General features: G+C 50.7%; 1 protein-coding gene across 1 annotated transcript in view; it reads left to right on the plus strand.

The window, feature by feature from the left end:
* Positions 1-3,257: 3,257 nt before the first annotated feature.
* Positions 3,258-15,647, plus strand: part of CRISPLD2 (cysteine rich secretory protein LCCL domain containing 2) — a 29,882-nt gene continuing 17,492 nt past the window's right edge. The window contains exons 1-4 of the mRNA XM_063168123.1: positions 3,258-3,561; positions 7,678-8,001; positions 13,149-13,267; positions 15,439-15,571. Coding sequence (XP_063024193.1) covers positions 7,759-8,001; positions 13,149-13,267; positions 15,439-15,571 — 495 coding nt within the window. The 5' untranslated portion in view covers positions 3,258-3,561; positions 7,678-7,758. The remainder of the gene's footprint in view (positions 3,562-7,677; positions 8,002-13,148; positions 13,268-15,438; positions 15,572-15,647) is intronic.

A 15,647-nucleotide genomic window follows, 5' to 3' on the forward strand; every position in this document is an offset into this window, starting at 1 on the left:
ATCCCCCAAACCTGAGCCTGGTGCCCAGCCCAGGGGTGAATCCCCCAAACCTGAGCCTGGTGCCCAGCCCAGGGGGTGAATCCCCCAAACCTGAGCCTGGTGCCCAGCCCAGGGGGTGAATCCTCCAAACCTGAGCCTGGTGCCCAGCCCAGGGGGTGAATCCCCCAAACCTGAGCCTGGTGCCCAGCCCAGGGGGTGAATCCCCCAAACCTGAGCCTGGTGCCCAGCCCAGGGGTGAATCCTCCAAACCTGAGCCTGGTGCCCAGACCAGGGGGTGAATCCTCCAAACCTGAGCCTGGTGCCCAGCCCAGGGGTGAATCCTCCAAACCTGAGCCTGGTGCCCAGCCCAGGGGGTGAATCCCCCAAACCTGAGCCTGGTGCCCAGCCCAGGGGGTGAATCCCCCAAACCTGAGCCTGGTGCCCAGCCCAGGGGTGAATCCCCCAAACCCGAGCCTGGTGCCCAGCCCAGGGGGTGGGTGAATCCTCCATACCTGAGCCTTGTGCCCAGCCCAGGGGGTGAATCCCCCAAACCTGAGCCTGGTGCCCAGCCCAGGGGCTGCTGCTTCCCCTGTGCTGTCACAAGCTCCTGCCCATCCCTGCTGCCTCCTCACCCTGTTCATCCCCTGTGCTCTGGAGGTGTCCAACCAGGGGATCCCCTGCAGCTCTGTGCCTCTCACCCTGCCCTGCTTTGGGGCCATTCCTGCTGAGCTGTGTTTGAGAGGGAAATAAAGGAGCATTAATTCCAGTGGAGATCAAGACTCTCTGTCTGCCTGCTCAATTAGGAGGGCATAGGGAAATCTGTGTCTCTTCCCATTCATTGGCTATTACATTAAAACCCTCTCTGCTAATATATACTTATATATGCAGCCTGCTTTATGTGGCTTTTACCACATATGAAATGGAGACGTTATAATCAAGGCAGTAATAAGGAGGAATGATTAAAAGTAACTTCTGATTGTTTTGGCTTTGGTGGAGCATATGACCCCAAGCTGCTGACTCAAGACAAAATGAGGTGGGTAAAAAATTCTTGTTCCAGGCTGTGCTCATCCCTGAGCACAACCAGGCCCTGTGTGTGTCTTGTACAGTGAAACCATCCCGGTGTATATTAAAAAAATAAATTAAAAAATCAAATCTTTGTAAAGCAGCCAGGTTGATGGAGCAATCAGCCAGCCCAAACCATCCTACAGGGGTTCATTTCCCATAGGGATATTTGTGGAGATTACAAAATACCAGATTCCTCTGAGGTCTGGAAATTATTTGTCCGTCGGTATGTGAGATTTAAAATGAGTTAATTCAGCTTTATGGTAATTGGAGTGAGCGGCACCTTCTGAGGGCTGTGAGTCAGGGCTGGGAGCTGCCTGGTTTCGGGGTGGCAGCCTGTGTGGGGGCACCAGGGTTCACTATGTTGGGGTGAAACTCACTGTGTTTTGGGGAAATTAGGAACTGGGGGGGCATCTTGCAGCATCTTTCAGCTAATTAAATCAGTCTAGAGCAAACTCACTGATCCAGAGGGAATCAGAAGGGTTCGTTCACTGTGTTGGGGTGAAATTCACCATGTTTTGGGGAAATTAGGAACTGGGGGGGCTGCAGCACCTTTTAGATAATTAAATAATCCTACAGCAAACTCACTGATCCAGAGGGAATCAAAAGAGCAAGGGGAGAAAAAAGAAAAAAATAAGAGTATACAGTGATTTTACAGTAAAGCAGTGCAGAACCTTCTGTCAGCCCAGTCCTGGGTGGTCTTTGAGTTGCCTGTGTTGGTGTCAAAATCTGAGCTTTTTATGGAAGCAAACTGCACTGAACAGCTCCTGGCAGGGCAGAAGTGCCAGCTCCAGCTGCTGGACCGCGTGTTGCTGGTTCCCATGCAGAGTTTGTTTGGAGGTAAATAGAAACTCTTTGTAAATACAGCTGGGATGGGGGAGTGTGGGCAGGGGAAGAGCAGCCAGAGGGGCTGGTGTGGCTGCACCAGGCTGTGGGACTGGGGCTGGCTGGTGAGGACTGGCTGCCCAGCTCAGCTTGGGATGGTCGGGAAGATGCAACCCCAGTGGTGACAATCTGTTCCCGCTTGAAAAATCCTCAGGAAAATGGTGTCAGAGATGGAATCGGCCTCAGTGCTGACTTCAGAGGGTTCTTTCTTTGCTCAGAGCAGTGTTGCTCTCCCAGCTGCCAATATTTGCTGCTCTGCTCCTGCTCTGCTGAACGAGTTTGATAAACGTCCCTCTGCTTTCTGAGCGCTGCTGGGTTTGAACAAACCTCTGGGAATATCTTGTAAACTCCCTCCTAGTAAACAGTAAATAAAAGCCCTTGGTGTTTTGCCTGAAGGAAGAAATAAATATTGACTGCTTAGAAGAATAGGACTTTTTTTTTCCCCCAAAAAAACTTTGGAAAGAGGACAAGGCAGCGCGTTTGGAAAAATCAGAGCTGCTTTTCTTGGATGTGGCAGCTCCCAGGAGACGGGTGCTCCCCTGGCTCTGTGCAGGGTGTGGCTGGTGTCCCTGCTCAGGGGACATCCCGGCTTTGTGCTGATCCTGCTGGGATGCGGATCCCACGGGAATGCCGGGGATGCTGCTGCTGCTGCCGCGACACGCTCGCGTTGTTACTCGCGACAGCGCTTTGGGTTTTCCCTGTTTGTTTACTTCGAGAAAAAGGAAGGAACTTTTAGCGTGTCTTTTGCTCAATCGCTTCCTTTCACGGTGGGTAAAACCACGGAGCTGGATGCCAAGGCTGGAGCTGCTGGGCCATCGGCAGAGCGGTGAGTGCTGCCTGTGTGAGTGTCTCACCCACTTTCTGCGTTCCCCATTCCCTGCGGCTCCCGCTCCTGCACCGGAGCGGTGTCAGCTCCGGGAGAGCCCTGGCAGCAAACCAGAGTGAGATTAATCTGTTCCCAGCAGCAATCCGGCTCTGGAAATGAAGGGGGATGCCGTGGGGTTTTACTGGAGGGGATGCAGCTGGGCGGGATTTCCCTGCGCGGAGCGGGCAGAGGGGACAGAGCGCTGCCTCCGGCGCCTTCCAGGGAAAATTCCTGTCTGGAACTCCCCTCCCTGGTCACCGCAGCCCTCGGGGCAGTGTCGCTGTCCCCCCCGTGCCGGGAGGATTCCCCGTGCCCTGGAATTCCTGGCTGCGAGTCCCAGAGCTGGCACGGCACAGCACAGGCAGCGCCTTTATAGAGCAGGGCTGCCTCCTCCTCCTCCTCCTCCTCCTCCTCCTCCGAGCCCCAGTGACCGCCCCTGAGCTCCTGCCTTCCCAGCCCCTCTCCCCGTGCCTTTCCCCCCCTTTTCCCCTCCCTCTGCTCCTCGTTATTGCTCCACGCCCGTTGTCACTGGGATGATCCCGGGTTCTCCCCTCTGCCTGCAGAGCATAAATACCAGCGGGCAGCCCTGAGAGGCTGCACTGCTCCGAGTCTGAGCACAGACCTTGCACATCTCGCACCTCCTCAGGCTTATTCCGTCCTTTTTTCCCCCCTTTCCTCCTCGTTTAAATATTTCAAATACGTTAATTTATTTCCCACAAGCAGGCTCGGAGGAGCTGCAGTTACCTGGAGACTTGGAGGTACTCAGCAAGGTAAGTGTAAAGTTCAGTCCTGGCTGCTGAAATTTTGGCTTTAAGGGTGGTGGGAGTGCAAGAAATGACTCTGAAGAAGGCACAGTTTTAGTAACTTCTCAAAAAAGTTGCCTGGATGGTATAAAACAACTCAATACTGAGCTTCCCTCGTGTGTGCCCTGCAGAATTTAATGCAAGATTAAGAAGCATTAATCTGGAATGAATGGGAGGAGTTTGCAAGTACAGGAGTGGATTTCTGTGCAAATAGAGAATATCCAAGGGATGCTGCTGCAGTCCCCAGAGCTGATCCCCGTGGGCACATCTGTGTGCTCCAGGCTGCCTGTGTTTGTGCTGCTCTGCTCTCAGGTCCTGTAGGAAAGGAACTTCAGCATCACCACATGTGTCTGTCACCAGTGGCTTCTCCGTGTGGCTTTCCATAGAAAGTCACCCACTCGGGTTCTGTGGGAGAAATGGGAGATCCAGATGTGTTAATCCATGGCCTTGAAGATGCTGAATCTGTGGTGTGCCCAGTGCAATGTGTCACTGCTGCCCTGTGTCTAGGAACTTGTCATCCTCCTTGTCCTTGGAAGGCAGCACAATTCTGCACAGCTTGGGGTGTGTGCATCCCAGGGAAAGAGATGGCCCGGGGTTTCCTGCATCCTCCTGTGGCTTTATCCCTGGATTTCTTTGCATAGGTTAAAGTTGATCCCAGGCTAACTCAGGTTAGAAGCTGATCCCAGGCTCAGTTTAGAAGCTGATCCCAGGCTGACTCCCTTCTGCTTCCCTGTTTTAAATGCTCTCCTGACATCCTAAGCCAACTTTTCATTTTCCATCCTCGCCAGCTGGTGCCATGTGTAACTCCACAGGCCCTGGGATGTTTTAGCTGCAAATGTCACCCACAACCCAGGAGCAGGAGCCCACTCGTGTGCTTCACCAGGGGGGCAGTCAAAGCTCAGTGTCCCCAAGGACAAAGGTGACCTGGGGACATGAATGCAGGATCAGCCTGCATGTGGCTTTAGCAGTGCCCCTGCCAGGCTTCAGATGGGAGCAGCTCTCCTGCTTTCCGTGCACAGCAGACACCATCCATTAGCTGGGGAAATAGCTTTCTAAAAATAACCTGTCCCTAAGTCCAGTGCTGCTCTTTAACTCCCTCAGACCCCAGAAGAAGGCCTCCCATTTCTCCCCACTTTGGACAGGCTTTCCGGCATATCCAGGAGTCCTTTTCTGCTGACTCAGCCGTTTCTGATGGCTCCCAGATGTTCACCTGGCACCAGTGTCAAGGGCCTGATGTGTTTAAAGGGAGCTTGTGCTCCTCTTGAACCCTCGAAATCAACAGCAGAGGCTTCCTCAGCTGACTGTCAGCTGATGATTTCCTGTGAATAATGTCAAACCCCAGCTCAAAGGCAGTGTGATTCTGTGATTTCAGCCTCCCTGGGTGAGGCACTGCTGCAGCACACATGTCCCAGTGTTCCTTTGCACCTGGGCACGGGGACACTGAGAGGCAGATGGATGGACATCTGAAATCTGTGACAGCTCTCTGAAACGTGAGCATCTTCCAGCTGCTTTCAATTAATCTGGCCAGGGAACTCTCTGCTCTCTGACCCCTTTATCCTCCCTTGGGATGCTCAAGCTGAAGCAGAGGACAGGACTTGCACACCCCGAGTGAAATAGATTAAGGCAAAATCACCTAATTTTTAAGAGGTGCTGGTATCCTTTTGCTGGCAAGTGGGAGCCAGGGAAGCACATCCAGAGGAATAAAGCACATCCAGAGGAATAAAGCCCATCCCCAGGAATAAAGCACATCCCCAGGAATAAAGCACATCCCCAGGAATAAAGCACCATCTGTTGGGAGGTTTTGGCTGCCTCGCCGCGCCAGACGCGCTGCGGAGCGCTGAGCGGGGCAGCTCCTCTGGCTCTCAGATGCTACAGCTGATTTTTTTTTCAATCTGCCCTCTCTGAAAGTTCAGTGTTTGCCTTAGATGGGAGGCGGGTTTGGGCTCCCGTTCAGCCGAGGGCAGGCGGCCAAGCGAGGGGTGCAGCGGGCGCCTCTGAGCGCCGGCTGTTCCTGCAGGGAGGGCTAAATGGCCACATTGTCAGTGGCCCTGGCAATGCAGCTATTTTTAACCTCTCGGGGAAGTGCCTCAAAGTAGGAATTGTTCCCCGAATTTGGGTCAGACAGTCCACAAAAGCAGTTTGCTCCTTCTCCCCTGCTCTGTTCAGCCGGGTTACAAAGTCGGGCTCCTGCCTGGGGGGAAGCGAATGCCGCAGGTGGGGCTGAGCAGGATGAGGTTAAAGGAGTGTCTGTCTGTCTGTCTGTCTGTCCCCGTGCCACCGACTGTCCTGCCCGCCAGGTGTGCCTGCAGCTGGGGACAAGGCGTGAGTGTTGGGTTTGCTCTGCAGAGCAGGAAATGATGAGGATTTGTGACCCAAACTGAGCAATGACACCCTGCATTGTTGTAGCCAGGCAAAGGCTGCCTGGAGAGAGGCTGTGAGGGCAGCTGGTTTTCATCTGCCTCGACGTTCAGGCCAAGAAAGAAGCCTCAAGCAGGGACTCTGTGTCTTTTGTGAAGTCAGCCAACAAGTTTTCGGGGGTTCTCAGAGTTTTTTTTTGGGTTCCTGCCTGTGCTTGCTGCTGTTCTCGTCAGATGCTGCTCTAGTGGGTTAGGGAAACAGAGATTTGAGATTTTGTGCTCAAGTGCAGCTCTTAGCTGGGAGTTAGATGGCTGTTCCCTGCTCTGGTTGGCTTCCAGCTCCTCTGCTCTCAGTGTGTCCAAATCCCATTGGAGTCATTGGATGAAACTCCTCAAAAAAATTCCTGTTAATCTGGGGGTTGTTTCCTGCCGCTGCAGAGGAATGCTTTCAGCGTGGCTTTCAACAGTGCTGTCAAAACCAGATCCTCACCTCATGCTGGGAAGCTTTCTCCCAGAAATTAACCCTAAGGAGGGAGATCCCGTGCTTGCTCTGTCTGTAGAGATGCTTCTTGCCCCAGGTGGATTGATCCTGCTCCAGGGGCTCGGTGAGTGCTGCTCAGCCTCCTGTGAATGATCCAAACAAAACCAGCCAAGACGCTCAAGGATTGCTAAATTGGAGCACGGGAGGGGTGGAAGTGCTTGGGAATGACAGGAGGAGCAGGAGCTCTGTGGAGCAAGGGATTAAAGGAAGCTGCTCAAAGACCAGATGTCACTCTTGCACTGAGATGGGCACAGGAGCAGGCGAGAGGCAGGGCTGTAGAAAAGAGAAAGAAAATTTAATTTAAAGGAACTGTGCGGGTTTTATGGAGTGATATGATAGGTTCTATTCAATTGGCTAACTAACAAAAACATCTTCTTCACACACTGTTCTTGAGAAGAACAGAAAGACGAAGCAGAAAAAAACCACTTGCAAATTGTTTATACCTAACAATTTATCACATCTTTCCAACTCTCTAAAATTCCTCGCAAGCCGCTGCGAGAAAAGCAGTTTTCTCTCTCTGTCCCACGGCATCCAAAGGCCACTGTGCCGGTGCTGACGGCATCCGAGCGCCTGGGAACACCCAGTCTGGCCGGGGGAGGGCGGCTGCTCCCGCCGCTCCATCACTCACATCCCGGAGCGTCAGCGAGAGCCCCGGGTGCGTCAGCGCCAGCGGGGACCGCGCTGCTCCGTCCCGCGGGGACATTTCCCAAAACAGCCGCTCTCATTTCCCTGCAGCCGCTCTGCTGCAGCCCCAGAGCGGCCCTTGGGCTGCCCGAGCTCCTCACCCGCCTGGCCGGGGGTTTTACTTTCCCTTTCGTTCATGAAATAGCGAATCTCGGCTTTGCTCTTTGGGGGATGGCTCCAAGTGTCGCCCTGCCTGTGCAGGGATGGAGATGGGGTTGCTCGGAGCTGATGGCATTGCGGGGTGGCAGCTCCACCAGGGATGCTGAAAGCATCCTCCTGCATGCCTGGGAAGGGTTCACTCCCAAATCAGCATCAGTGGAACTCCCAGGTGGAATAACCTCTCAGTCCTCACCTGTTGTGGTGCGGTTTGGGTCTCCCTGCCTTTGGAGTGAGCAATAATTTCAAGCACCGCTCTTTCCCAAGCTCAAATCTGGGCTGTGTGACCACATAAATGCTCTGAGATCTCCTGTGGCACTGCTCTGACTCTCTGTTTCTCCCCAGATTCCAGAGCTGCACTGAGCCAAGGGAGTCCCTGCAGGAAAACCCAGCATCATCACCCTCACCTGTGCCTCTGCTGGCAGCATGGCTCCTGCCCTGCCCTGGGTCATTCCCCTTGGATGTGTGCTGCTGCTGACAGAGACAGCTGAGAGCTTTATCCTGCCCAACTCGAGCCACCTGGAGAGCATCCTGAGCAAGTACCAGGATGGGGAAGCTCACTCCAGGTCCAAGAGAGCCATTCTGTTCTCGGACAGACAGGAGATCCTGATGCTCCACAATAAACTGAGAGGTCAGGTGTACCCAGTGGCCTCTAACATGGAATACATGGTGAGTCTAGAGCCTGATACATCACTTTATTTCTACTTTTTTTTTTTTTTTTTTTTTTTTTTTCCCTAACTGTATTTAAATTTTCCTTGTGGTGCGAGAGGTGTAGCAAATTTCCTCTGAAGTAAGTTTTTCTCAAGAGGTTTCCTGAAGCCTTTCATTCCAGAGTGAAGGATGCTTTAGATCTGTGGCCTGTTTTGCTTGGAAGGGGATGCTGCTGATGGTTCATCCAGTCCATCCTCTGCACAGTTCCAGAAGTGGTTCCATTATTCATAAAGGAGCATCTGGCCCAGCCCTGGATGCATCTCCAGTGATGGCAACTCCCCAGCCTGCCTCAGCAGGTTCTTCCATTACCTCCAGGTCATAAAAGCAGCAATTTCTCCCCAGTGTTTAACCCCTGCTCTCCCTATGAAAGCTTTCAGGCTGTTGTGGGGACACCTCAGTCTGCTCAGGGGATCTTCTGGTGGTTTTTGGGCTGCCAAGGTTCACCTGCCCTCAGTCACACACAGTGATAACCTGATCTTACCAATGTGAGCCAAACCTCCACGATGCTCCTGGGAATCTGCACGGGACCACAGGGAAACGGGGCCTGAGGAATGTGGCTCCATCTGCAAAGGAATGGGAATAGCTGGAAAGGCTTTGGGAGTTCCTGGGTGCATGGGTCAGTGCTGTTGGGTTTTGTAGTTCAGGAAACCGAAATAAAAATCTGGCCAATGTATTCTCCTATTTTAGAGGCAGAACCTAAAATTTGGAGGAGTAATTGAAATATGCCTTTGCCATCAACAATTCACATGAATATTGTTTTTTTTTCACCTGACCCTACCTTGAGCTATTTTTGCCATGCCATCAAAATACTACAGGGCCACAAAACGATGTAGGCAAATAATTACTTTTTGTGTGCCTTTTCCCAGTGTGCAAATATAGCTCTGATCAAAACTGGCCTGATGTGCCCCTGCTGATGGATCAAATGATGGATGACTTGTTAAGGCCGTGTTTAAAAGGGTAAAAGAAGAGTAAACTTAAATGTAATATAAAATTGTCTGCCAGCTGTGCTGAAGTGAGGGCTGCAGATGGAAAATCCTGCCTTTTGTGGCTGCAGGGAGAAGGGGAAGAGGAGGGAGGGCTGGGGATGGTGAGGAAGGGCAGCTGCCCCTCGCTCCGTCCCCACCAGCTGGGTTCTGCCAGAAATCCCGTGCCTTTCTAAGAACAAGGGATTGCATCCCTTTCTCAGCCTCATCCTGCAGGGAAGCACTGCCAGGAGAGGCTGCTGGATGCATTTCCAGAGGGCAAACACGAGGCAGGAGCTGCCCGGGGTGTTTTGGTTGGCCCCGTTTGGGCAGAGCCCCGGCCCGGCCGCTGTTTGCACTCCGGTGTTTGCCTTTGCTCCCGGAGCTTTTCTAGTGGTTTTCATGGGTGATGCAGGGCCGGTGAAAGGGCCTTGTGTGCTCTGGAGAAAGGAGCTGAGTATGAGATGGTGCTGCTTGGAAGGGCTATAATCAGCCTTTCATGTGCTCCTGTTTACCCGGTAGGACTTGTAAATGCCATGTATACTCTGAACGGGGAATTTCTCTTTAATCCTTTGTCCTGCAGAGGACATTTCTCATTTGGACTCGTTTAAGAGGATGGTCTGTCTGTAGAGCCATGGATAAACTTTCCTCTTTCCCTTTGGTGCTGGAGTGGAGCTTCACTGGAGATGTGCTGGGATAATTTGTGGATGAGTAGGGTAGAGCTTGTTCTTGCCCATCAACCTCTAACCATTCCCTTGTGAAAATCCTTTCTCCCAGCTCCATATCTGATGTATTTAAGTGGTCTAAAAGGGAAATGGGACCTAATATAATCTAGGAAAGGGACATATTTAATTGCTTGTGGATGAACTTCTGTATCGGACACTATTAATGAGAAAGCAAGAGCACAGTGAGTCTATTACTTATCTGGTGATCAAAAGAATTTTTATATACATATGGGCAAAGTGGGCTGAGAAATGAAAAAAGAAACGGTTTAGCTGCTGGGTCTGTGTAATTAACTGAAAGCTGGCACAGGTATTCAGTGCTAATGGAAAATGAGTGAGCAGGGCACAACTTCCTGACAAAGCTGGGCCAGTTCAAAATTACCTTTGCCCCTCTACCAGCTCCGTGATCGACACTTCCAGAGTGCATTTGGATGTTGAACAGAGGTGGGTGGGTGCCAAGGCCAAAACAAACTCCTTGTTAACAGTCCCAGAGTGAAAAGCACATAACGGACTCAGAGGAAAAAGGACAAAATAGATCCTAAGGCACGGTGACCTTTTGGGATGGCTTAGTCAGATGCTTTCAGCAGTGATGAAAGGCAGGAATCTTTCCTCTTGCGGCGGCCCCAGAGACAGCTGGATAAAGAAAAATTGTTCTCAGTGCAGATTGCTGGAAGGAAAATAGTTTGTTTTCATGTATAAGGTATGCATCCTTCCTCTCAACTGTAGGGTGGTGGCTTGCCCTGTCAGGATGGGACAGTGCTTCTGTGGGGGTTAGCAAAAAGCATCTCCAGACCTCTGCCAGGACATGTCAGCCCTGGGGTTTGATGCCACTTTTAGAAGGAAGCTGTGTTGCAGAAAGTCTGGGCTGGGGAGGAAAATGAGCGAGTAACCTGATCACTGCAATTCAGGTGTCTGGCTTTGGGTTTGCAGGCTCCTCAGGCTGAGGGAGCAGACTCCTTGTGGGATGCATTATTAAACCCGGGCCTACAAGTTGTGGTGGGATTTGTGTTTGTGCCATGCATATATATTACATATACACCGTCCATTCCACTTTGAAAGGAGTAAAAAAAAAAAGAGAGTCCATGTGCTAACCCACTTGGAATCACACACACCCAAATAATTTTCAGCCTTTGCTTCTGAAGGAAGCTGAGCACAAGCTCATTGCCCCTCTGGCTTCAGTCATCTTCTTAGATACTGCTTTGAATATTGGCATAAAGTATTCTTGCAAATATGTATTTTTTTTTTCCCCCCTCTATGTTTATTGCTCTGAAATAATTCCAGCCTCCTGACCGCATTCGCGTCTGAGAAGCAAGAGGCAAATAACTGCTCTAATTTAGATGGGATGGCTTTGTAATCTGATGCCTGCAGAAAGGAGCTTCTCTCCTCATGCAGCAAAAAGCTGTGCAGAGATGGAGCTCCGTCCCAATTACCTGTTAAGTGTCTCTTGTCCGAGTTCATTTATTTTATCCGCAGGCATCAAAGGGAGGCACAGCGCGAACGCTCGCATTAATTCCCATTTAATAGCCCGTTGCTCAGGAGGGCTCTGCATCAAATTAAGAAATTTGGAACATCTCCGCCTGCAGGGAATGGAGCTGGGTGGGAAGTCTGAGGAGCTGGGAGTGCAGAACAGCTTGGGAGAGTTTCTGCGGCTTTGGGGCTGGATGGGAGGGCAGCTGCGAGCCCACAGAGAGGGAAACCACAAAAAGCTGTGTCTGCTGCAAGAGGGCCGGGGATGTGCGGTGGGTCTGACCCCACCGCTCCCAAGGAGCTGAGAGGGAAAATGGTTTGGTTCCCCGTGTCAGAGCTGCGTCCACACGGGGATGAATTTTCTTGGTCGCTGCTGAGGCCAAAGCCAAGCTGGTGAGACTGGGGCAGCTCTGGGATGCTGAGAGTGCTTCACTCTTCTGTGAGCTCAGTGAGATGAGGTCATGTTGGTCTCTCTGAGACAGTGGAGACACACCAAGCTCCAGGAGACACTGCATTTTCCTGTTGCCTTACCAGGGATGCGCAGTCCTTCCCCATCCCAGCTACAACTGCCTGAGAGTGTGCAGATATGCTCAGAGTGAACACTGGATGGTTTGTAAATGTGTTTGATGCCCTGCAGCCCTCCAGGTCCTTTGAAATGTTTGAGATCAGAAGTTGCTTTTCTTCTGGAGGAGACAGGACTTGGGAAGAGCAGCTGGTTGTGATGGTAAATGTCCAAAGAGGACAGTCTCGTGCTGGCATGTGGATGGACTGGGTGCACATTGCAAGACCTCTCCTCTCTTTGGTTTCATTCGTAGGAATGTGTGGTAACATTTTAATCCCAACGAATGATCCTCTGAGGGCTGCCATGAATAAGAGCAGCTGTCAGTAATTACACAATGAATTCAGGGCACTGGCTGCTGGGCCCAGAGAGCCTGGCCTTTAGAGCAAATTCTCTCCTGGGCAGCAGAACGAGCAGAGGAGCTTTCCTGTTTGCCTTTGTTTTATGCTGCAGCTCTCCTTTGGCTCACAACTCTGATATTCGATGAGCAGTGATCTCACCCCAGCATCCTGCCCTCAGAAATGGGACTTGTCACTTCTAACGTGATGCCTGCTTCAGTGAGAGTGGAAAAAGCTTAAAAAACCCTGGGATGTTGCCACCTCTGATGTATTCCACTGGTGGACTCTCATTTATTCTGGAAGGAGAAGGGGAGCTGAGACTGAGAGCCTCAGACCCACAGTTCTTGATGGAGGGGTTGGATCAAGGATCTCCAGCTGTGTGGTGGTGGAGGTAGTGGAGCTCTCACCTGGTGGGAAAGCCTGGAGATATCCCAACAGTAAGGACAATGGATGAAAAACCATCCTGGAAAATCATCAAAGCACTGAGTGTGTGTCAGAACTCCTGCAGGACTCAGAAATGTCACACGGTCATGTTGGAGATCATGGGATCCCAGAAATATCTGCCATGTTGGAGATTATGGGATCCCAGAATTGTGTATTATACTGGAGATCATGGGATCTCAGAAATGTGTGTCATGTTGGAGATCATGGCATCTCCAAGTTTGAATTTGAATTTTCAATTTTTAAAAAATATACGAGGAAACCAAGTGCCAAGAATATCTCGTGGTTCAGGGTGGATGGTCTGGATGTGTTCCTGAGGCGCTCCCACGTGGGTCTGTGTGTTTTCTGATGAACTGAGGGAAGCATTTCCTCAGATGCATGGCATCAGCTGGGGAAAATCATCAACCCTTCAGTGCCCTGGACTTTCACGGCAGGGGAACATGCTGAGAAAGTGATTTTAGCACAGAAATGTGGTGGCTTCACCAGGACAGGCCATAAATAAGGGTGGTGGTCTGTACCTTAATCTTTCTCCACTAACTGCTGTTGGTTTAATCTCTTGATTTAGCATGTTTGAGATGCAAACCTGACCTGCTCTTTTCTGTCCCCACCCCTGCAGACCTGGGATGAGGAGCTGGAGAGGTCAGCACACGCCTGGGCTCAGCAGTGCATCTGGGACCACGGGCCCAGCGACCTCATCAGGTCCATTGGGCAGAACCTGGCTGTTCACTGGGGCAGGTGAGGCTTGGGGTGCCACAGGACCATTGCAAAGGGTGATTTACGGGCCCTCCTTTGGAGGGAGACTGCTGGAAATGTTTGCTCTTCTCTTGGTGGAGCGCTGGGGAGGTGGGAGAAAACCCGGGGGTCATTAATTGTGATTAATCGTGATTAATTGTGATCAGTGGGATGGGTGCCATGGTAACTCCTGCAGCCGCCTTCCACTGAGAGTTCCCAGCACTGATTTGGGCTCCTGCATCCATCTGGATCTGGGGGTAGCTCCTCTGTAACACACTCAAAGTCCCTCCTTCTCCTTAAGGAGAACAAGTACAGAAATCTGAACCCTTGCTCCTAAATCTGCTGTTTCAGGGGGTTCTGGCATCATGCAGCTGAAGGCTGAATTCTCTCAGGAGCAATGTCTGCATTCAGCTCAGAATTTGTGTCTGGATTCAGCTCAGAATTTAATTCTCTCTCGCTGTGTTTTCCATAAATATTTATCCGGCTCCTGATTTTTCTTTACTGAAAACACTTTGTAGGGTTTTGTTTTTTTTCCAATTCCTGGGACAAGTAGTTAAACTAGAGTCATTAACCCAGTTAGGAAAGTTGACATGAAGGCTTCCAAAGGGATTTTCCTCTCCATCTCAAGATGAAATTTGTTTATTGTTAAGCCCCTGTTTTTAAGCTTGCTATAGGTTAAACCTGCTTTCCACAGCAAATATTTTGTACTTGCTCAGGAACACTGAGCATTCCCCCTCCCATTTCCTGGGTGGAAGTCCAGTTATCTTTGCTGTAAATCAGGTAGAACTTGGTGGAAAGCAAAGGAAATTTGCTGGTGTGAAATTAGCCGGACGTAAAAACTGGGCCCATTTTAATGCTTGGCAAGTAGAGCGGTTAATTAATTGGAAATCAAATCAAAAGATGGTGCTGTTCTTGGCTGTCCTACAAGTGCTCAGGATGGCCATGGGTTCCTAATGGAGGAAGATCCAATCTTGCTCTCTTTGAGGTCCCTGAGAGGAAAGAAAATTCAGATTTATCGCAGCTTTTTCAGGAACGGGCCACGGCTTGATTGCCTCCATTTCCTCTCCTGTAAAATAGGACTCGGAAAGAATTTGCCTCATGACATCATGAGATGGATGTTTTTGAAATACTTCTAATGAGCGATTTTTAATGAAAAGTTGGCTGAGGGGATAAGCTCCAGTGGGTAATGATATCATTTGGAATTCTGGCAGCTGGCTTGGTGTGAGCTGTTGAAAGCCATCAAAAAGCAGTGGGTTTGGTACAGATCATTGTGTGTGAAGTGTGTATGAGTTTGTACAGGTGGTTTTAACACCATTTGTGCCCCCCAAACAGCACAAACAGCATCAGACTGGGATATCTGAGGCAGAAATTACACACAGGGTATAAAGGGGCTTGGTGCAGGGGAAAATTGCTGCCAGAAAAAGGCAGGATAGGAGTGCAGAGCACAAAGTGCTCCACACCAGCTCCTGGTGGGATGTGGGTGAGGAAAAGCGCACTCACTTTCTAAGTTCTTGCAGTATTGGCTGTGAGTTAACTCCCAGATTTAGCAAATTGCCCCCTGGTAAAATAGGTGCACGATGGCTTTTGGTTTAAGATGTTTGGCAAAGCCTAGCTTGTGTTTACTTTCAAAACACAACTTCCCGCCAAACTAGAAGTTATTTTGTAGTTGAGTGGAAAAGTGAGAGGGCATTTCAGGTCAGCAGCACTTGAGGATCATGTCAAACCTATAAATAATACAGAGTCAGGTCAGGCTGTGAATCTGAGGGAAAAAATCATAGAAGCACACAACAGTTTGGGTTGGAAGGGACCTCAAAGATCTTTCCAGCTCCAACTCTCCTGCCATGGGCAGGGACAGCTTCCACTGTCCCAGGGTGCTCCAAGATCTCTCCATCCTGGTATTGGGCACTTCTAGGGATCCAGGGGCAGCCACAGCTTCTCTGGGCATCTGCCCACCCTCACAGGAACAATTCCTTCCCAATATCCCATCTAACCCCTCAGCTTTAACATTTTAAAAACCCCTTGTTTTTGTTTTGGTTTTTTTTGTTTTGGTTTTTTTTTTTTTTTTTTTTTGAGAGGGGGGTTATTTTTGTTTTTTTGGTGTTTTTTTTTTGGTTTTTTAATTTGAAATCTTCTACCATCGCATCCTGACTCCAGCTGCCTTTCCCCCCCCTCAGGTACCGATCTCCAGCCTTCCATGTGCAGTCCTGGTACGATGAGGTGAAGGATTACACCTTCCCATACCCCCACGAGTGCAACCCCTGGTGCCCAGACAGGTGCTCAGGTGCCATGTGCACCCATTACACCCAGGTAAAGCGCTCCAGGGGCTCTGCACCCACACTCCCCACATCTTCCCCCCCATGTCTGGAACGAGCCGATTTGCTTA

Source organism: Melospiza melodia, chromosome 13 (genome assembly GCF_035770615.1).
Source record: "Melospiza melodia melodia isolate bMelMel2 chromosome 13, bMelMel2.pri, whole genome shotgun sequence".
Taxonomy (NCBI): domain Eukaryota; kingdom Metazoa; phylum Chordata; class Aves; order Passeriformes; family Passerellidae; genus Melospiza; species Melospiza melodia.